Source organism: Glycine soja, chromosome 14 (genome assembly GCF_004193775.1).
Source record: "Glycine soja cultivar W05 chromosome 14, ASM419377v2, whole genome shotgun sequence".
Taxonomy (NCBI): domain Eukaryota; kingdom Viridiplantae; phylum Streptophyta; class Magnoliopsida; order Fabales; family Fabaceae; genus Glycine; species Glycine soja.
Window position 1 is genome coordinate 3,142,122 of NC_041015.1, and position 23,670 is coordinate 3,165,791.

General features: G+C 30.0%; 2 protein-coding genes across 3 annotated transcripts; both read right to left on the reverse strand.

The window, feature by feature from the left end:
• Positions 1 to 2,530: 2,530 nt before the first annotated feature.
• Positions 2,531 to 6,677, reverse strand: LOC114384221 ((R)-specific enoyl-CoA hydratase-like). Of its 2 annotated transcripts, XM_028343882.1 has the most exons (4): positions 6,008 to 6,677; positions 4,979 to 5,094; positions 4,717 to 4,878; positions 2,531 to 2,864 (listed from the first exon to the last, which is right to left on the reverse strand). In XM_028343882.1, exons 1-3 carry the CDS (start codon positions 6,278 to 6,280, stop codon positions 4,764 to 4,766), a joined length of 504 nt encoding a protein of 167 aa, XP_028199683.1. In that variant the 5' UTR covers positions 6,281 to 6,677; the 3' UTR covers positions 2,531 to 2,864; positions 4,717 to 4,763. The 2 variants fall into 2 exon arrangements, with proteins under 2 accessions (XP_028199683.1, XP_028199682.1); XM_028343881.1 differs by lacking the exon at positions 2,531 to 2,864 and having other exon boundaries at positions 4,369 to 4,878; positions 6,008 to 6,675.
• A 1,244-nt stretch (positions 6,678 to 7,921) lies between these two features.
• LOC114385070 (protein argonaute 4-like) lies at positions 7,922 to 15,751 on the reverse strand. The gene is made up of 23 exons (XM_028345031.1): positions 15,565 to 15,751; positions 14,082 to 14,315; positions 13,790 to 13,995; positions 13,470 to 13,694; positions 13,206 to 13,342; positions 13,030 to 13,127; positions 12,845 to 12,942; positions 12,599 to 12,758; positions 12,385 to 12,501; positions 12,197 to 12,304; positions 11,774 to 11,836; positions 11,584 to 11,697; positions 11,341 to 11,506; positions 11,135 to 11,247; positions 10,876 to 11,013; positions 10,611 to 10,741; positions 10,193 to 10,258; positions 9,483 to 9,546; positions 9,286 to 9,397; positions 9,129 to 9,202; positions 8,635 to 8,729; positions 8,499 to 8,530; positions 7,922 to 8,394 (listed from the first exon to the last, which is right to left on the reverse strand). The coding sequence occupies exons 2-23, from the start codon at positions 14,310 to 14,312 to the stop codon at positions 8,222 to 8,224; spliced, it is 2,721 nt and encodes a 906-aa protein (XP_028200832.1). The 5' UTR covers positions 14,313 to 14,315; positions 15,565 to 15,751; the 3' UTR covers positions 7,922 to 8,221.
• Between the last annotated feature and the right edge of the window lie 7,919 nt (positions 15,752 to 23,670).

Genomic DNA, 23,670 nt, shown 5'->3' on the forward strand with positions numbered 1-23,670 from the left:
TCATTTTTTGTTTAGAAAAAAATCCTATCATCTAATTTATTATGCTTATATGCACACCAAAATTAATTCATTAATTGTCATTGTTACACTATTCCTTAAGCAAATACTTTTTTTTAATCGTATAAATTTTATAATTATTTATTGAATTATATATATATATATATATATATATATTAAATTGTATGACCTAAATGTAAACAAAATTTTGAATATTTATGATTAGTTTTAAATAAAAGATTTGATTTGTATATGTTTTATAGTCATGCAAGTGAAATACATGCATATTGAAGGTCTCTTTTTGTATATTCTTTTACTTAATTTATATTTATCCATTTGTTAATCTTACAAACAGTGTCAGTTAAATTAACTTTTATCAGCTAAGTTATTAACTAGTTTTATCAAACATAATCATAAACTATTTGTAAATCATTTTTCAAATCAATTTTTGACATTAAAAGTTTTAAATTTATATATTTTAATACTTTTATACATTCTTGTTCCTATTAACATATATTTATGGTGATTAAATTAATTTTACATAATATTTTTTTATAATATATTCTTTCATTAAGCAAGACAATTGGTTTTAAATAAATTTACCACACAACTTTTAGCTTAAATTTTAAAACTAAAAGAAATAAAAATTACCAAATAAGTTTAATTTTAAAGTTCTTATTTTGAGCTTTGACTTTAAAGTAATTTTTAAGAGAGAAAAAGTCAAAATAACCTTATTATGTTATTATACTTGCATTTTAATTTTTTTAAAACACGGTGTTCATATGTTACATTTAATACCGTATATTCACATCCTGATACTATGCTTAATTTGTTTGATTGACTAATAGGGTCAAAAGAATCTCTTGGATTCGAATTTCAAAAAGTTCTTTCCAGACACATTGCCAATTAATTAGAATATGGAAATGATTTGATTTCATTCTAAAAATGTGTGAATGCTCCGAATCCGATCAATCTTTCATATACATTGATTCAAAAAAAATTTGCCCAATCATTTTCTGATTACTTGATTTTTTTTTTATGCTTGGGAAAGATTACAGAGAACAGAAACAGGAAAAAAAAAACATAACAAAGCTAGGACCTCATAATAGAATGTCCCATTACATCATCAAAATAAATTGAGAAAAAAGTGCAGTTGGGCACTGATCTAAAATAGTCAAAACATCTTGAGAAGCAGATCCTCTTTTTGCAAACCAGTCAGCAGTCATGTTACCTTCCTTGAGCACATGCTGAAAGCTAATATCCCAGGCCATATTTCTGATTACTTGATTTTTTTTATTTTTTTTTTTAATTCTTAACCTCAATTCTCCCTAGTGTGTACACAGAAAATTGCATATATAAAAAGAGTAAAGGATTTAATTTTTTAAAAAATTAGTCTTGAATATTTACTCTTAATCTTTTTTATAAAATGAAAAATTCGCTAATTCAATTTCCTGACTGGTATGCCTAAATTTTTCCAAAGCATATTACCAATAAAATGCACAGAAAATTTTCAGTTGTTAAATTTTAAGAAAACATTTTCATTGTTTTTTAAGGCTACTATGCAATTCCCTCCACTCCATTTTGATAAACCCAACTCATGGCAAGATAAATAATTTATGACTTAGCATGGTTTCATTGTTTAGCCTCAAACTGATATGCCAAATGTAATTATCATGATTCAAAAACTTGAATATGTATAGATTAAAAACAACTAATTTAAAAATGGATTAATTAAATTTTTATTAATTCAACTTTTTCAAATGCAAATTTTTAGTCCTCAAATTTTTTTACAATTTTTAATTCTTCATTAATTGTTTGTCGTTTTTAGTTCGTCTAAGATTTTTTTTGTTAATTTTTAGTTTCATTTATTTTTATTATTCAAAATTACTCTCAAATATAAAATAAATGAAGAACTAAAAATGAAAAAATAAGGACTAATTTTAAATAATAAAAATAAATGAAGGATTAAAAATGAGAAAAAATATTTAGAGGGACTTAAAATACTAAAAAATTAAGAAGTAAAAATTGAGGTAGTAAAAACTTAATTAATCATTTAACAATTCAAGAGATATGTTTGTAGTTTCCTCATCACATTTTAAGTCAACGACAACTCCTAGTCCACAAATAAATTACAATGGTCAAGGTTTATGTATGTCTTCACTCAAATTTACTTTATTTCACTTGTACATATGTTGAGTGAGGAATGGAGGAGGGGGAAAAAAGAAGCCAAAATCAAATCATTGAAAATGGCACAAATTATTATAGATTAATTCATTGTTTAGATTATTTTACTTTCTCTTTTGACTATGAGTACAAATGCCAGAAAATTTATCAGTAAGAGTATCTCTTTGTGCCATTCGATTTGGAGCTCTGTGCAAACAATCAAGTCTGACTGAGTATTCATCAACATCATCAGACTAACAAAGAGAACAAAATCTTGTTTCGAGCCTGCCGTTTGTCTTTTTGTTCAGGGTAAGGGATCACAATTTAGAACCCCTAATGACTATAGGTCTCCATTAAAACACAAAACAACAACCACATTACTTATATGTCTAACATTGCCTTAGAAAACGTATTCATGATTAAGAGTCAAGCACAGTCTGTAGAGTTATGTGTAGTTGGTTACAAAGCCACAGCCTCACCATTAATAACAAGAAGTTCATCATTCTTGAACCACCTTGTCTTAAACTTTGCATTGAGAAACATTCATTTAGAAATAAAATCACTCCTTGTTTAAAAAAGAATGTACAATAATAACATCAGGGCTAAACTTACAGATATCAGTTGCTCGCACTTCACCAATAATCTGATCTCCAATGTAGACCAAGAACTTGAAATTCAAGTTGAGATACATACACAGCTTCAGGCTGCAAATTGCTATTATCCATGATATTAGAAAAGTGAAGTGGCCAGGAAAGAAATTGAATTTAAGAAAGTTATCACAAAGAATCTCATTGGAACAGTGTGACAATTCATTTTCCATTTGACCACAAGACTTATTTTTTGAAACTCATGACAGTGCTTCTATTTTGTGACAAATTTTGTATTATTATCAAGGCAGTTCCAGTACACTGCTGTCTATGGGGTTACTATGTACAATCTTAAGTAGTTGATTGTGAAGTTCCATGCTAATAATTGGTTTTTATGTTGTCAAGTTCATTCGTGGTCGTTAGGAAAAAGGAACGATTGTAAAGTTGAATAAATAACAAAGCAAAACATGTTCGCTGCTAGTTTCCAATTTATCTTGTTTGACAATCACTTTTCACATTTCTTAATATTCCGTATCAAACTATATGATAACATAATTAATTCACACAAGCTTTACGAACAAAAAATCATTTCAAACAAGAAATTGTCTGAAGTTGTTCATTGATTTGAAAACAAGTTAAAAAACTTTAGTAATATAAGTTGTGTTTGTGATGGAGAGATTGTGTTCTTTAAATTTTATAGAAATTTGCTACATATAGCTATTGTTAATGGATCCATAATTAGCGGGATTAACAAAGTCCTTTCACAAAAAGCAATATTTTTTCTCTAAACTGTAAACAGGTTGATACGATGGAACAATTCAGGTCTCAAACTTTAGAGTTGGTACCCATGCCTCCTTCCTTCATTAACTGAACTTTCAGCTAAATATATGGGATGAAGGTTGCTATATCTGTTACTGAAGGTGTTGCTGCACCCACTCCAGCACCTTCACCAAAAGGTGGTGCTCCAGCAAGTTCACCCTAAAGTGGTGCTCCAGCACCTTCACCAAAAAGTTGTTGTGCTTCAGATGGCATTCAAGTCAACCAAATACCTTTGGTGTTCATCTTTGTCTTGATGTGGGATATCTCTTCAGATAACATCAGTTACTAGAAATGGTAGACCATATGTACTATAGCATCAGTTGTAATTGTTGTATTAATTTTACTTTGTGTGATGGTAAGTTAAACTATGGAATTCAAGGTATCTTTTGTATTGGCCTAGGGGTGTGGTTTAGATAGTTTATATGAAGTTGTAAGTTCAAATTTCAATGTGCCGCTATCGTACACAAAAATAAATAAAGAATTTATTGGCACTTACTACTATTATAATAGTAATGCCAAACATTATTACTTGAGAAAATGAAAAAAAAAAAAAAGGGAAGGGAGATTGTTTATCATGAACTAATTTTAATATTTTTTTTATTTTTTAACAAATCAACAATTTTGGATCATGTGCTATTACTTAAAACTTACCAACAAAGCAAATTTTCCATTAGTTTTGGGTAAATAGCTACTGCAAATGTGGATTTAAATGAATCCTATATAGGGAAACAGGATCAATAAGGGACCATATCTTTTGGTTTCATGCGAGGCAGTTGCCAATACAAAATATAGAGAAACCATATGGGCACGAAACAAAGTAAAATCTAACTTGTTACTACATTAAACATTTCCTCCAAAACCAATAGTATTAGATGGCACAAAAGACCAAAAAAATTATCAATAAGATATCTCTTTGTGCCGTTTGATTTGAAGCTCAGTGCAATGAAGTGAGCTTTTGCGTGATATGATAAAAAAAGAACACAAAAAGTCAAGCATAACTGTTCGGCAACAATATCGGAATAACAAAGAGAACAAAAACTTTTTTGGTGTCTGCTGTTTGTCCGTGTTCAGCGTAGCGGATCAGAATTTAGAACCCCCAATGACTTCCATTAGAAAGAAAGCAACAAACATATTTCAAGACCAACATTACCTTTGAAAAGGTATTTGCGATTAACAGCCAAGAACAGTGAATATCTTTTAACACTTCTCGTGTTGAATCTGTTCTACAGTCAAGGTTGGTAACAAAGCCACAGCCTCACCATCAATCACAAGAAGGTCACCATTCTTGAAACACCTTGTCTTAAACTTTGCACTGAATAGAGAAACATTCATTTAGAAACAAAATTACTCCTTGTTTAAAAAAGAATGCACAATAATAACAGCAGGACTAAACTTACAAATATCAAACTTACAGATATCGATTTTTATTTTCTCTCAGATTAGTTGCTTGCACTTCACCAATAATCTGATCTCCAATATAGACCGGGAACTTAAAATTCAAGTTTTGAGATACATACACAGCTCCAGGCTGCAATTATTGAAAAGTGAAGTGGCCAGGGAAGAAGAGGAATTTAAGAAAGTTATCACAGAATGAGAATATTTCAATGAATGACTTCATAGCATTGCCTCAATTCACATCATTTATCAAGCACTTTAAAATCAAGTTTTTTATTCAAGTTGACCAAATCCAATGACAAGTACCAATTTTGCAAGCAGTAGAACTAGAACCCATGTTAGCATTTAAATTGACAACTTTATAGCATGTTGGATTTGCATTTTCCAACCACATCCAAAACCAAATTCACGTCAAGTATGCCAAGTTAATGTGGAAGCTACAAAAGTTTGCTTCAAAAGGACGCGGATCACACTGACATAACACCAATCCAGACACACGATAAGTCCTTTATCCATGTTCATATTTTCATGTCTTTCAAAAATACTATAAAATATAAGTTTTTACATGTGTCTCCCTTTCTACTTCTCATTAATCATGACACATTTTAATCTATGCAATAAGTGAAGGGTCACTTGACCTTATTTCACACTCCTTATAGTGGAGATTACAATTTCACATCTTATCCTTCTTCATTTTATGATACTCTATTTCATGTCATAATTTTCCATTAAGGTGTCTAATACTCAAGTTTACTGAAAGGATGTTCATGGGTCAGGGGGATTCGTATCCCGGAATCAACTTGGGGTTCCCCAAAGCTGCTGACTGTGGCAGAAATTTCACTTACAAAAGGCACAAACAAATTAACTTTTACATGTAAAAATTTATGCTACAGAGTATAAAATTCAGTCTATAAAAAAAATAAAAGAACTCTACTAATTTATCTGTTTATTCACATTAATTTAGTTTATTGAGATGAGAATGTTAACTATCTCATTTCCATAGGAGGCATATCAAAATTTAAAGAGAGGGTAAGTATGAAACTTACAAAATGTGATGAGATGATATGAGGAAAGAGAGATGCCACAAGCATCCCATGTACCAGTGGACCTTCAAATCCAACATCTTTGGCTGCAGCAGAATCAGTATGCAAAGGATTCGAATCACAACTCACCTTGGAGTACTGGAGAACATCTTCGTCAGTATATACCCTTGCTTTTCTCAAGACATCCCCAGGCTTAAGTACATTAGGAGTTCCTGAAGTAAAGCACCTTAGGCTCAGAGAATGGACTTTGTGACAATGTAAATTTCTTACGAGCATTCTTGCAAGGGTTCAAATCAACAAAACAAGGCCCTGATGTGGTCCCTCACTAACTGTAAATCAAGTAAAGTGCAACTTAATAATCCCACAACTGGTAGATGTGGTTTCTTGAGGTAACTGGTGGCATGGACTTGCGTCAAACAGCTGGTGGGCGTTTGAGCAGCACGGGAAACAGTGTGCTTATTTAATGCCTGGTTTTTACAAAGACACAAGTGTACATTGGTCACTGGTATGGGTTCATTGCTCTTGGAGGGATATTAACACAAGCAGAATTATAGGGTGCTGTTGTCAAGGGATTATTGGTCTCATGCACTATGTTTGTCAAAATCTGGTAAGTTTTATGGAGCCTAGTTTTTTTACGGATCAGGATTCAACGAAACGGAAAGATGCACCACACAGGTAAATAAGAAAAATTAAGGAATTAATTTTTAATTTTTACAAAATAAATTAAACTTTATATATATATATATATATATATATATATATATATATATATATATATATATATCATTTTTAAAGGTTGAGTATATCCAACTTATTTTATGCCAATGTAACTCTTCACGTCATCATTTTTTTCTCTATGATACATGCATTGTTAATTATTGTTCATAAAGTAATTTTTAAAAAATATTAGAGAAAATGCAAAAATTCTATCTTCATTTTTTTTAAGATTCTTAAATGTTACCCATATTTATCATTTTCAAGAATTAATGTCATCATATCTGTCAATAGGAAATCATGCAAGAGGTATATAACGCATTCATATTGATTTTGACTTCTTACAAGAACTAAATCATGCATTTCATTAATCGGCAAGTGAAGAATACACGATGGAATGCACTGGAAACCTTTGAGTCTCGTATTGGCTATAGCCCCCCTGAGCTAATATTTTTGGCAGAAATTTCACTTACAAAAAGCACAAACAAATTTACTTAACATGTAACAATGTTGATATTCTAAAAAACGAATGTTGATATTTTTAGCAGAAATATCATATCGATTCAAGTACCTTAAAAAATTAATTAAAAAAAAAAAAGCAAATTTCTGTTAAAAATGTATATTCTAAAAATGAATTTGAAATAATCAGCTTAATTTTTAATTAAACTTAATATTTCAGTTTAGATTATCAGCAGAATGAAAAATGTAGATGAAAAAAATATCATGGAACAGAAAACAAAACTGTTTTATACAAAAAGAAATATGTATCCTAAAGAATAACACAAAAATCTAAACTGAACTGAATAATAGAATATTGGTCAAACTGTATAAAACTTCTATATACTTTCACTTTCTCATTCGGTTCAAATAGAAGGCAAACATTTTTTCTGTGGATACCGCATGAAACTTTCAATTTTTATGTAATTTAGACGACCAGAATAAAAGAAAATAACTAATTATCGATGAAAATATAAATATCAACATCCTGATGATGTACTACCTATTTTTAACTAGCATTAAATTCACGTAACTAGCATTGATCTCAAAATCCTGATGAAAATATACCTATTTTTAACACAACTGAGACATTCTTATTAACTCGGGTCACATTGCGATCCGGAGTCGATAATATGGATTTTGTCCGTAAATAACACAGACAGATCACCAACAAACTTTAACAAAAACAGTAATACCCATTTCACCTTTTTGATTCATGCAAACCACTAGATTAGATAATGATCAAGAGTGCATAATAGGAACGCCATAGGAATCACATAAACCTTAACAATCTTCAAAATAGCGAAAGACTTCGCAACAATATTCAAAATAGTAAAAGACTAAACACATGTAAAGGCATGAGCAAAATGCCTGCTTACATGTATAATAATCCTTACCTACACCATTGGCGCCCATAGTTCAACTGTTTCCACAAAAAAACTATCCTATGAAGGTCTTATAAACAGCACTGTTATCAGTCATCGCCTATCCCTAGAAACAGATCCTTCAACAAAAGAACATTGAGCTCGAAACTTTGTCCTGCAATCTTGGCAACTGAGGGACGGGAGGAGCAGGTATACCAGAACCACCATGACTTGAAGATGTCTCAGATTTGTCCTCAAATTTCATAAATTGACCCATCTGAGTTGCAGCCAGATGAGCATAGCATATTGGAGCAACTGCATACATGCAGTTATTTCACCAATGAGACCCTATATATTTCTATAAATTGGGAACATATAAGTGTAAAACACAATGCTAAAAATGTTGTGCACGAACTTACCGACAGAAATGGCAGTTGTGCTCCTCTGATACCTATTGTCAAATAGCAAAATGATTTTAAGACAATATCCATACATGGCAAGGGTTGGAATAAACAATATTCTAAAACAATCAAATAGATCACAACTACTACTTACACATATGATAATGAATGCACAAGCTCCTGTAGATCATCAGGTGAAAAGCCAATCTCGTCTAACAGAACATGGTAGTGTGTAGGCCTGCTAGTACCCTGAATAGTAATTTTTTAAACAAATACAAGCATGTTATTGAAGTACTGACACAAACATATCATTTATGGAAAACTCGTACAGAGGGTAGCTTCCTAATCTCTAAATAAACAGCATTCAGTGAAATGCATAACGAGGATGACCAGAAAAAAAATTACATGTTAAAAATTAGAGACATGCAAATGAACATACATAAACATTTAAATTAAGAAGGAAAGAAGCCAGAATCATTCAACTTCAATTTGTAAACAATTTCACCAAGTAAAATGAATGTACATGCGTCTTAAAGAACATTCGCACACTTTACATCAACAATGGATAGGAGCCACAGTAATGGATCTACAAATTGTAAAACCAAAACCACATTAAAATAAATAAAATAAAAAATAGCAGATACTCACAATCATTCCAGCATGTGCACACATGTAGAAATCATAATTCCGAGGATGACAAATTTTGTTATCAATTACCGTTCCTGCAAAAAATAAAAAAGGTTAAGAAATAACAAAACAGAAATTATTGAAACGTGTTAAAATTCAAAATAAACAAGACGCATACCAGGAGGAACATTGTCAGGAGCTCCAGGTTGAAAGAATTTAGTATGATGGTTCTTTTGAGCAACAATCACCAAAAACTTGGGATTCCACTTTTCATCTAAAAACTTGCAAGCCTAATAATATTGAAGAAGACAATATTAACCCCAAAAACACTTCAAATATTTAATATTTAAATTCATCAGCTCAATAAATAAGCACCTCGATAATTTGATCAAGTTCAATGTTCAAAACTTGATTGAACTGGGACTCACTAACACCATCCCTACATCCAGCCCAAAAAAGGTCAGTTCAAAATACACAAAAATATCACTTAACAAACAAAAATACATATTAAAAAGATTCATTATGAAAAAATATGTAAGAACTAATAAAATAACAGACATAAAAACGACTGAAGACAAATAAAAAAAATTTAAAAAAAAACACAATTCAGTACACACACTCACATATAACAACATACACATTATAGGTCCGACCAACTGATCATCTAACATAAATTAGGTCAGGAATTGCAAACCAAATAGTAGGCATTTGTTAAATCTATAAGCCTTTGACATTTGTCTTGGTGACATAAAAAGAGATTTGCAGAACAGATGATAAGGATCGTATCATACAACTTTATCATTCAAAACACTAACAAAGACCATCAATCAAGTGCCTTTTAAACTAATCAAATATTACACGAACAGTCATACATATTAACCACCACAATACTAGATAACATTGACTTAAAACAATATATTTAATTAATCATTGTATAAAAACAAAAATGGATAACATCCATTACAATATATATATATATATATATATATATATATATATATATATATTAACAACTCAAACAACATTTATGAAAACTAAAAATATAAAGTACATATTTCACAGAATAAAATGAGAAAAAAAGTAACCTGAATATGATTATATTATCGGGCTTTCTATTTCCAGAACTTGTATAGAAATCAAGTAGAAGCTCCCTGCAGATATACAACACACCAATGACCGTCCAATTCCAAAAAATATAAACCAGAAAATAAACGGTTACCACAAAATACCGTTAATAATTTATAAAATTGAAACTAAACTGGCATTCACTTAATATTATGTAGCAAGAAATGCTTTAAAGCAAAGAGGTAATGCACAACACACGAGAGCAATTACACAAACTATAATGAATAAATAAATGCTTTGATACAAAATTTAGAAACCAAATTCTGATCATTTCACAGAACCAAATTCCAGATTAATGTAAACAAAATTGAGAACAATATGATATCATAAATATACTAGGAGGATTAATTCAATGATTTGTTACAAAATTAAATTAACCTCATTATGCCTTCATCCTCCTTGTCGGAAACTTTCTTGAACAAATTATCAATCATTTCCATCTTTGGAGACTGCGTACGGACGCTGGCCCTATACTTTGATATTAGAGGCCATTCTCTAGAGCTGACCACCTGCATGTTTAAGCATTAGCACACAATCAGATAGTCATAAAACATTCCAATAACCAGGATGTAGGCTCAAACTAAGACAATCACAGGTTTGAAACAGATGCCCAATATAAAAATCACAAGCACTAATAAAATACCGCAGCAATTGAAGGAATATCTGTTTGCCCTGGCGAACCATGAGACACATCCATGCCAATAATGATGGTTGGCGCTCTAGAAACAATAGGAATAGAAGGAGAATGCTCAACGCCTAACATTGAGTTCAGACCACCAAGCTACAAAACAATAAAAAAAATTCAATGAAAGGTACAACAATGAATCCTGACAAACTGCACAAAAAGAATTACAATATATATTCCAAAAAAAAATAGAAAATTAAACCAAGAAACAACATACCTTAGCATTGATTTTCAACAGAACATTAGTCAAATATTGGTCATTGACCCTTGTCGGAGCTATACACTGAGTCACAATTCCAAACTCAGCAAGATTCTTCTTCTTCCATGGACCTTACCAAGTTCAGTTAATTTTCATCAATAAGGGGACTTAAACAATTGCATGAGAGGAGTAAACAAAAGACAAAACTTATCAAATAACCTTACCATAAAGATCAGAATTTTTCCTCTCAGGAAGCAGACAAAGAAGAAACTGAGGAGCCCCAGGAAGTTTTGACTGGACCAACTCAAACATCTTCTCAACTCGAACCACTGGCGGTGCACGCCTAAACTGACCATTTTCTTCAAACACATCAAACGGCTGATCTATCACCTACCAATTGCAGTTAAGAAAAATATAGTCAGCAACTTCATTATGCTTCAGAGTCAATCTGCAGTTCTAAAACTTACAATGCCTTTCATTCCACCACACTTAATGAGATCCCTCACAAGCCCTCGTATATCACAGCGTGCAGAGAAGTTAACCACAGCCCATCTTTCTATTTTAGTTGGCTTGACAATTTTCTGGAGAAAAAAAATCAATGATTAGAAAATTCAAATCATTTTTTTATGAAATTAATGTAAGAGTAGAATAACATACCTTGTTATTGAAGTTCCACCTCCCATTTCTAGGATTGAAGTCCTCCCCATTACCAAATTTCAACTGCAAACGTAAATTTAATAATCAGCTTTAAAACCCATATTACAGAACTCAACATTGATAATTAAAGAATAAGATGCCATCAACAACAAATAAAACCACATCTCAATAATTTGACAACATTTCCATATAAAACCAGTTAGAATTGGTTATGGTAGAACATGAAGATTATATTACCAACTATTCTTAGACAATTAAGCAAAGCAATATTTAATGCTCTGAGCACAATATTAACAAAATTAAGTCATTACCACAATATTCATCAATATGAAGGTAACAAAGTTTATTTAAAAGAAGATAAAGAAGACAATGCATGATAAAAATTAATAAGCAAATGCACAATTATAATGACTTAAAATTTACCCGTGGAGCTTGTAAAACCCGACCCTCAACTTCAGTAAAGTTGGGGCTTATAGAGATTCCACAATTGCGTAGCATTGGTTCAGAACCATAATTGCTACTTTTAAGTGCCTGTAACAATTAAAGTAATATCAGGTAAACCAGAAAAATATACAACCCAAATATTCAAAACAGGACAAAAAGACACATACATCAGACAAGACCCTCATCCTCTCTTGTGGCTTCTGCCTGGACTTCTCCACCAATGAAGACCTTTGAAGTGTGGATAGTGCTTTTGTATAACGTTGAAGTGATACCAAAGAACACAGCTAAGCATAAAAAGTTAAAAAGTTATTAACCAGCAAAGATGAATCAATAGCTTTCTAATTCAAAATCCTAAACAAAAATATAAAGCACCAAATCTACCTCAAGAGGAATGTAAGTTGGCCTTTTTGGTTTCCCAACGTTGATACATGGGAGATCCCCAGAATACCGAAGATCTATCTTGCGGATATTAACAAAATAATCATATACTGTCACTTCTTCCTCAGTGTCATCATCACCACCTTTTTTCTTCAATGTAAACCTACAACACCCACACCCTGATAGTTAAAAATCTCTAAAATTAATAATAATTAATTATCAAGAACAAAAGCAGAATTAATGGCATACATTTGATCTTTGCAAGGGAGTTCACTAAGCCCAGTGATTTTGAATTCTTGATTAGATGGGCTCGATTTAATCCTCAGGTTTTTTAATGTCCTCTTGGCCTGTTCAAGAAAATAAATAAAAGATGAGATTATGGTATTTAACAATCAATCAAGTACTATGATCAAATGGTCATTGAATTAGCTTACCTTTGCCCAATCAAGTGAAAAGGGGTCTCTCACATTTTGATTGGATATTAGGAAGTCAACCACAGGCCCAGGGGTAATTATCATGGTGGTTGAGACATCTAAACAAATTCCAAGAAAGAATTAATAAATATTATGAGGAAACGAATGTAGTGTCCAAGGCAAACAACAGATCAAACCTATGTTCAAAGACAGTCCACTTTGAGTAGTTCTAAAACTAGAGTGGAAGCCCCTGCAACCAAGTACACCTCCTCCTACATCAGCAAAATTCTTGGGATTGTTGTGAAAGAACGATTGCCGCACAAGCAAACACCCTCTGTAAATTGACATTATTTTATTATTTTAAATTACAACATAAGAGACACACAAAGGCAAGCTGATGCAATAATGTTATCAATAATAATAATAATAGAAGAAAAAAGAAATGATCATAATCCACGCACTGCTTAGCAGCATGTTGCCTCAAAATGATATCAAGCACTCTTATTGCTTCTTGATAATTCTCAGATTCCTGTCCACGTAGAGCATTGGCAATGGCCTGCAATGGAATCTTTGAAGCATAGCTAAGTTCCACTTTAAATGCCTTGGATCTATTAGGGCGCCTCATCCTCTTTTTGTCACTCTCATTCAGTTCTCCATTGCCCTCTGGGCTGCAGTTTCCATTGTTTCTATAACATACATTGGTACAGAAAAAATAAGTTACAAAGCTTAAACAGTAAAAAGTTAAGTCAAATTGAAGAATTAGCATCCACAGAATTTGAACCTGGTAGCAATAACATCCTCCAGAACAACCGTAAACTCAAGCTTGTTGCGAGCAAGAGACCCGAGAGTAAACAGAGTCTTCTCACCATCATATGCAAAATCTTTCCCATTCAATTCAGAATCATACGTTTCATGCACCCTGTCCAGAAGCTTCCTCCCTACACCCTTACCCTCCACAGGTCGTCCATCATCATAAAAAAGAGCAACCTGCTTAAACATAAACATTGAATAAATGATTCCAAGTTAAACAGAGACCTGAAATAAATAATGCTGGTGAAAATGAAAGCACATACACTATACTGATAAAAATGCCCATCAGTGTTTGCAACGTTCACTCTGTAGTGATTGGTGAGAAGTTGCAGCTTCGTCCCTTTTGAAGCAAGGCCACGCCTGGCTATTGGAAACCTTGAAGCCTTTTTCTTCTCCGGCTCAGCTTTAACAGGTACAACATCTGATGGTACAACGGGAGGTGGGGGAGGCAACGAATCCTCATTTTCAGTTCCATTTGGCCCGAAAGAAGCCATCTCCTGCATAGATCATGCATTAAATAAATTGTGTCAGCATAAGTAGTTAGTTCACATAATCCTTCAAACAAAAAATTTGAAAAATAACTAAATATTCTGAGATTGTCTACATGCATATCTAAGCAGACGCCAAATACTAGGGTACAACAAATTTTCATACAAAAAAAAAAAGAGACAAACCGCTATCATGCAAACAAAAATCTAGAGTAATATTTTATTATTCAAACAGGAAGCGTAAAAGGCAAACAAACAACAAAATACGTCTATACAAATAAACCTACTGAGAAAAGAATTTTAAAAACAACAAAATGCTCAAATTATCTACATAAAAACTCTAATCATGCGAAATTATGCGAAAAACAATATAGTAAAACATTTTCGCACAACAAAACAAAAAGGGAACAACTATCATGAATATAGAATCTAGAACAACATTTCTCACTCAAATTGATGAAACAAACAAGTAACCAGCAAAACGCATTTTATACAAATAAACCAACATAGAAATAATTACATGCACTGCAAGCAAAATAAAATACACAAAAGTGCAGTAAAAGACATAGGCACGGAGGACGTAAAAAGCTAAAACAAGTAAAATTTATATAAAAAAAGATACAAATAAAAACGAAATTAAAAAATAAATACAACTAAACACAAAAAAGATACTCGGGCGGCAAAATCAGGCACCCTGAAGCAAATATCTGGCTTCGGAACACAAATGCCCAAAGGTGTAGTCACCGATTCGGACCATCATCAGAGCAGACAGAGTTTGCGCTTTCAAAAAAAAAAAAAAACAAAGATACAGGGAAATCACAACCAGTGAAACCGCAAGAATTAAACTCAAAAAAACACTGAAAATTCTAACAAATACGCTTCGCCTCGGAAGCAAAATCGAGCTTAAGTCAACGAAGCACAGCGAAAGCGTTTCCTCTTCAAAATAAACACGCAAAAAAAGACGATCAAAGCCGAAAGACATGCAGCAAAACAAAACATCACAAAAAAAACGCAGGAAAACGAAAGAACATAGACAACAGCGAAGCATTTCAAAAGCAGAAAACCCCATACTATCAATAAGCCACGATTAAACGGTGAAACAAACACTGAGGACGAATTAAGCGGAAGAAAAACGCAGGAAATGGCAAATGCAGCATGTGATCATGACAGGTAGCAACGAAAGCAAGCAGAAGAGAGAAAGAAAGAAAAAACGAAGCAAAATTGATGAGGTAAGAAGAAGAGTTAGCGTATTCCTGACCAGAAAATCAGTGAGAGGAGCACAAACCAAAACCCTAAGATGACGCAGAAGAAGTAGAGAGAAGAAAAATGAATGCAGATGATTTGAAGCGTGATTCTGTTACTCGCTCCCTTCACTCTTTTAATAGTGGCATCAGCGAGCACCTGTTCACATCCTCTCATTCCTCTGGGGGAGTACGAAGAGAAAATAATAATAATGACGCACTCTGCGGTGACGCTCTATGCAGTTTGTGCTGTTAGCCGCTCTCGGACGTTTGATGATGTGGTGTGGTGTGGTGACGTGGAGGGCTGAGATCCGATAGGCAAAATGGTTCGGGATTCGGTTCGTAAAGGTGGAGCATGGTGATTACGTTTGCACTAGTGGGGCCCCATTTCCCTCAGCATTTGTTACAACTTTTTTATTTTTTTAATAAAGAGAAACATCGATTCTTTCGATAAAATGCGTTTTTGTATTCATGTTCGTGGCATTGGGTCTGGATAATGATGGGGTGCGTGCAAATAAATGAATTTTGGGGAGACATCAATGTGCAAAAATACTAATAATTGGTTATTCATCCTAGAAATCATGTTCATTTAACTAGAAGTAGGTACAATTTTTTACTACGACGTTATTTTAAAAAAAAAAAATTAACAATACATGAATATGTTTAAAATTCTAAACAAAATATGTATACGTGATTAATTCAGCTATAATTAAAAGTAAATACTTTGTTTATAGTTATTTGATTTTAAAATTAAATAAATAAATTTAAATCAGATATGTCATTTTTTTAGAAAAAGTTAAATTCATACATTAACTAAAATAATAATAATAAGAATGAGAAAAATTATATCTTATATGAAAGTGGCATTTTGATGTAATGTGATCGAAAAAGTTATGTGAATTTTAAAAAAATTATATAATTTTTTTTAACATTAAATTTTAAATCCTTAATATATAATTATAAGTTACAGATTTAATTATATTACCCTCTTATATAAAATATTTTTTCTTATAAAATGTGTCTTAATAATGATTATTTTAAGAATTATAACAAAGTTAGAAAAATAATAGAATGTTAATTTAGTTAAAACTATACTATTTTGCTAATAATTAAAGCAAAGACAAATATAAAATACATCATTCGAAAATTCTACATTTTTAACATTTAAAAAATAACTCAATTGCCAAAATTCCCCTATCAGTTGATATTCATGCTCGTTAGTTTTGTGCAGATATTAAAAAAATAAACATAAAATTATAAATTCAAAACTATATTTGAGAAATAATTGTTTTACCAAAAAAAATGAAACATATAAAACATTTGAAAGTATAATTTTAAAAAAATATGCAATATTGATGAAAAATCTTGGTCAAGCAACACCATATTATACATCATAAAAAAATAAACAATACCATATTATAATGAATATTGGTAAAAAAAATTGAATATTGATCAAATATTTTAGGAAATTTTAAAAAAATATTTCAAATATGTAACTAATTAAGGAAAATAGTATTAATTTGATATGGAATTATTATAGATTTGAGTCACTCTTATAGTATAAATTTCAATCTTGCTTTGATATTAAAGTATTTATTTTTTGGAAGTTATTATATTATTAAGTCAGTTGACATTTTATATGTTAACCATTTAATTCATTTTGAATTTGAATTCTAATTTGAATTAAATTTAAAGTTAAGATATTTAATCCCAATGTACTATATTAAATTGCAGATACATTTGTTTTTTAATCTTAATTAAAACTGATTTTGATAATATCGTATACAATCTTAACAAATCCTAATTAAATTAATTTTATAATTTTTAAATATTAAAAGAAAATATCATATCAATAATGGTTTGTCATTGTTAATATTCTTATGATGGCTCCAGTGAAATTATACTTGGCCCCTTAAATAAAGTTGGTCGAACAAGACTTTTAAATAAGTTTAACTTATTTAAAAAAAAAATTAAGGTTGAGTTTGACATGTTAGGCTTTATCTTCAGGCTTACTTTAGCTTATTTAAAGGCAATTATTATTTATACCTCTCAACTTTACTAAAATACTTTTCCTTTATATTTTTTTCAAGAAAATCCTTTTTTTATGGAAAGTATTCTTTATAGCCTTGAAATTTTTACACTTTCAGAAGTGAAATATTTAACATTCCAAAAAGTACTTCAGAAGTGAAAGTGTTAAAATTTTAACATTTTGAGAAATACATCTCAATTTTTAGAAGAAGAAAAAAAGAACCAAATGCCTTTATGGTGCTTCGTGTTTTTTATGTGTTAATATATTCGGTTTATCAGTTTTAAAAAAATTATATGAGATATTGCACGTTGTCGTTAGAAGGTGAATCTCAATGATGCACTAATATTGATAGTGATGTAAAATCTCCCAAGAAGTAATCATTAAAATTATGTGTCGTTTGTTGATTCTCTTCTAGTTAAGAGAAACACAATCAAACCCATGGGTTCTTTTGACAACAATGTCACCTTCATGGACTATCCCGATTGTACAAAGGTTACCCCCTTGAAGGCAATTTGGTGTCCCGTTTATTTCTTCTAAAAATTGACTTCTGTATTTTTTTATAATCTTAAAATTTTAACACTTTTATAAAGTATTTTTCGGAATACATTATATTTTTAACACTTTGAGAAAACTATTTTCTTTTGGATTAGACAACAAGTATATTTTCCTAGAGGTAATTTTGTTTGAGTTAGCTATAATTATTATGGATAATAAAAAAAATTCTCCAAATATTTGACGTAACCGTATACTTCACACTTATCTTTTTTTTTTAAAATGACAAAATTTCTACCCTTCCATAAAGTATTTATGAGAAGAAGAATGCTTTTGAAAAAATATATAAAAAAGGGTGCATATTAGTAAAGTTGGGGTGTAAAAATTTTATGCAGGTCTACTAGCCCACTTAAAAGTTTATTTGATACTAAAAAACTACAAACTACATAGGTGAGTTAATAGGTTTTTTTAGACAACGTGAATTAATAGGCTAATAGTCGAATGGGAGAAAACTTTATGTAAAATAAACTGATATTTGAAAATTTAAATTATTGTTACTCAAAGTTTGTTACATACTTAAAAATAGGATGACTAAATTTTATAAGAATAAGTCTAATATTATTATAAAAGTAAATTTATAGTGATTTAGGTTACTCTAAATATGAGTTGTTTTTTATTTCAACTAGATGTATGATGAGTAAAAATATTATTTTTCATAAGGATAAATGTATCTTATATAATAGTAATACTAGATTAAAAGTTTAGTTATTGAACCCCTAGAGATCAGTTGTATTCTCAAATAATCAAAATTATTAAACTAAGTAATTAAGATGATTGAAGAGAGAATTTAAGTATTTTGTGGTTTTTTGTTTTAAAAGAAATAAAAGTAAACTATTGCAAATATGATAGATTTAAGTAATAGTAAAAACAACCAAGAATTATGATGCAATAATACTAATTTTCCTCCAATTTAAGCTCTAATGAAGTTCATTCCATATATAATTAACATAAAACATTGACGAATTTCATTAAGAACAGATAAAATGATATAATTAGATAGTTACATTATAACCCTTGGACTAGGGTGATTAGTCGCTCATGATCAAAGCAAAATTAGAAAAAGTCAAAGAAATTAGCATAAACATACTACAAAGGAAGAACGATGATTATGATTTGTCCTTACAACCCTCAAAAGTGATAATTTGGAAATACCATAAAATATGTTTTCACATATTTAAACCCCCCATATTTATAGCTTCATAAGATTAGAAACTCATCTGAGGGGCATGTTGAATTGACTACGATTGTCGTGATGTGACTATGACATAGTAATTTCACTACAACCATTATCGAGAAGCTAGCGTTGCTCACTACGATTGTCATGCTCACCATGGTCATATTGGTGTACTAAGGTCGTGATTGTAACATCCAAACAATAATCTAACAATTATTTACATAAGGATATCTAAATAAATTTTTTGGTAAATGAAAAATATTGATTGAACTGTTTTAATATACTAGATTGTTACTTTTATTTTGAAAAGATGTTAGTATGATAATATATTAGATTGGTTAAAGATAATTATAACTAAAGATAATAAAAATAATAGACAAAGAAAGATCGGTTAAACAAATTTCAAAATTACTTACAATTCTTATATAAGGATAAAAAAATCATTCTCTTAGAATTACACATGTAAACAGATTCTCTTGATATTAATAGGTTGCTCAAAAACAGAGAAAAAGAAAGAAAATTGAAAAAATATTTAGACACAATTCATTGAGGCGAACAAGAATAACGAAGAGCGCGAATTTCTTGCTTCAAGAGGTGAGTAAAATACTTATCTTTTAAAACTTCCATGATATGATTCTTAAAAGAATAATTTTATATTCTAATATAAAATTCAAGATTAATAAAATTCTAGGTATTATGGTATATTTCAAATATTTCCTATTACAATTGAGTTACCTTTTTAGCATGATTTGGTTATCACTTGTCATGATAATTGTTTGTTGGAGCTTCCTGTACACGAATTGTTAGCAAAAGAATTATGAGTTTTTCTTGTTATATATACAAAGAGTTTGATGAAAGGGAAATCATGTAGTACATGTCAATTTTTTAAAATTTTGGCATGAAGTCCTTGGCTTTTAAATTCTTATGTTGTGCATGGATAAATACATGTATGTATGGATGCATTTGGCTCATAGTAGATTATATTCCTAAGTTTACAAATTGCATGCCATTAGTTAAAGAAAGAATAACATCTACATGCATATGTAATTGGATTTACCTTGGGAAACTAGGTTTACTTTGAGTGTAACTATGTATTGCATTTGAGTGAACTATTATATGTATTATTTTTATATTTATATTTTTATATGATCATAGATAGATAGGTAGAATATATTGTTCATACAATTAACTTATAGGTTACGAGGACACTGTATTGTATTGATATGTATGACAAGAATTCAATAACTTTGATACATGCAAAGTGTTTAAAATTTTATTTTGATAATTATTTAGAATGATAGTTGATAGTTATGTGTGAGTTGGACATTATTTTTTGGAAAGTGGTGACTTTGTATTATAGTATGATAATTAAACATGAGATACATCTATTTGGGAAGAGGATGAGATTTGTTATAAATATCTCCACCTGGGATGGAGAAAAGATTCTGCATACCTTCATTTATGATGAAGAAGGCAATGAGATGTCATTGTATGAAAAATGAACTCATAAATCCTTTGAAGAATTTGAGATTTTCAATGGTTCCGAGAACCAATGAATCAAGTATTGTGATGATGAGAATAACTAAGTTGTGTTTATTATATTTATTTGGATGTGTTAAGATGTTGTCCTTTATTTAAATATTTTTTATTCAAAATTTCATGAATTGTGATTGTTTTAATATGATTTTTATTGGTGTGTAAATATATACATATATAATCTTATTTTAAATTCATTACGGATTCCATTGCGGATCTTTCGGATTAGCGCACCGGTTGAGAACAATACTATTTGTGAATTCTTGTTAGTTGTTTTATTCACTAAGATTATCATTTCATTATAAATGTTGTCTCTCGAAAAGAAATTGTTAAGTTTGAGGAGACTTGAAGATATAATTTTCTTAATTATATTTTTTTAGCTTCGTTGGTATTTTAAAATAAGACGTGAATGTGGTCACTTTTGTTATATTTTTAGTGTTCATTTAGCTTAGATATTCATATTTTAAGGGTAATATTTTTTATTTATTAGGCATAGATGTATAATGAAGGGGGTTACAATAATTCAGTGGGGAGTCTTTAACTCTCCATTCAAAACACATTTTCACTTTTTTTCCACTTAATTGAATGGTTTTACTTCCACATATAAAATTAGTATCAAAATGTGAGTTTTACAAAAAAAAAATACATACAAATAAAAAAACTCATAAAATATCACTCCAAAAGTGATTTATCAAGAGAATAAAAAAGAACATTAAATTAAGTAGAATTCATAAATTGAAAGTCCTATTTACAATCCATAACCCTTGAAAATTTTCCTCATCATTAATTTTACTATTTTTGAACTATTGTTTTATCTTTAATTTAATTTTTCTCATTTTAATTAGTATTTCCAAATTTGAAATTATTCTCAGTATTTTTGCACTATTAATTTATTATCAAAACTTAGTAATATTTTTTTTTTGTTGGATACAAGGAAAAGAAAATGAAAAAATTACACCGCAACCACTGTAGGGAGGGACAGGCTCCTAGCATCCTCCTCAAAATAACAGGAATGGTATCCAGAATTATAGGATAGTAGTTTCCTTGATGATCCAAACCAGCCAAGAAATCAACACTTCTATTTGCTTCACGGTAATAATATTTACCAAATCAAACGCATCCCTTGTGGAAGAATGTCAAATTATTACTCAGCAACACCATACATTTGTAGTGAGGTATCAATGGGTTGCTCTGGTGGGTCTTAAAAGCCTTTTCAATTTGCCTAAAGCCGTATATATATATACACTTGAAAGACTCAACACACTTCATTTGAAACCACTTTGTCCGAGATGGAAAAACCCGTCACCAATCAAATTAGAAGGGTCAACTTAGTTGTCTTTATTTGCTATAGTTACTTAATAGAGACATTTTTTTTTTATAATTTAATAGAGACACTTTATAATCAATATTAATAATAATAATAATAAAAATCTACCATTTGATGTATATAGTTTATTAGACAATTTAATATGAAATAACTTTTTAAACTTTCATGTTCTTCATCCAAACAAGAACAACTGCTGACTACTTTTACATTGTCAGCTTTTCTCTTCTTTCACTTTTTTTTTATTAACTTTATTTAACTTCTGATTTTTTTTTTCTTTTTGATTTTATTATTATTTAAATTTTTTAGAGAGACACTCCCTGTCATATATAGAGTCTATTGTAGTTGTGCAAATGTATGATGCTCTGAAAAAACACGTATCAAATATGAAAATATCATATTTCCAAGGTTACAATATACAAAATAATTTTGTAAAGAAGTTAGTTTTTTTTAATTTTTTTTATAGAATCTAATATAAACTACCTTTATATGGTTATTTAGATTATTTTTTCTTTATACTCCATCATCAGATATATTGGTTGAGAAAGACACCGTTTTTAACAATTTTCAATTACTTGAAGTGATTTGGATGACGATATCCTTCAGATAAAAATAGAATTATAAGATAAATGGATCCGTTGACAAATGTGACGATGAAGCACCACAGCCATAAAATAATTAAACCAATTTGGATTCTCCCAACCACTTTAGGTGGTGTCAGTAATGGTGGTTGCACAAACTTAGCATTATCACACAGAATACGCCACTTACCAAAATGTACTGGACTTTGCACAGACTTACCACTATCACACAGAATATGCCACTTACCAAATCAACTCCACTTTTCTTCCAATTTATTTTTCACATGTCTTTTTTATCTCCCTATTGAACAATAAGTGTTTAATTTTCTCAACCATAGTTTTAAAATTATATATAAATTTCCTATTAAAAGACTTTTTTTCCTTCTAACCATGAAATTGACTCAAAATAGTTAACAGAAAATCGTTATTAATTTTCATTGATCATATTCGTACATGAAATAAATATAATATTTTTCTTCTAAAATAATTTATTTCATTATCAAGCACCAATAAAAAAAAACTTAAATTATTTACTTAAAAAACAGAAATCACTATCAATTTTTTCGGAATATTGTTGTTGTTGGTATTTATAAACACTTTCCTTTTAAGTATATGTAATTTTAAAATATTAAAATCTACATGTTAAAAAATAACATTTATTATTTATTATTTATTGTGGGCATCCAATTTTCTAGATTGTTGTATTTTTCTTTGTGGTTTTGTCCTTTTAAATTTCTGAAGCATTATTTATTGTAAGCAATCAAAGATGAAGAAAAATATTTTAAAAATTTTATGAGTTCATTTTATGAATACATAATTAGATATAAAGGATAATAAAATAAAAAATTCAACAATATTCCAGTCATATAATTTATTTTATAAATGTATAAAACTCATAGGAATAAGTTATTTTAAGTTGTATTTTAT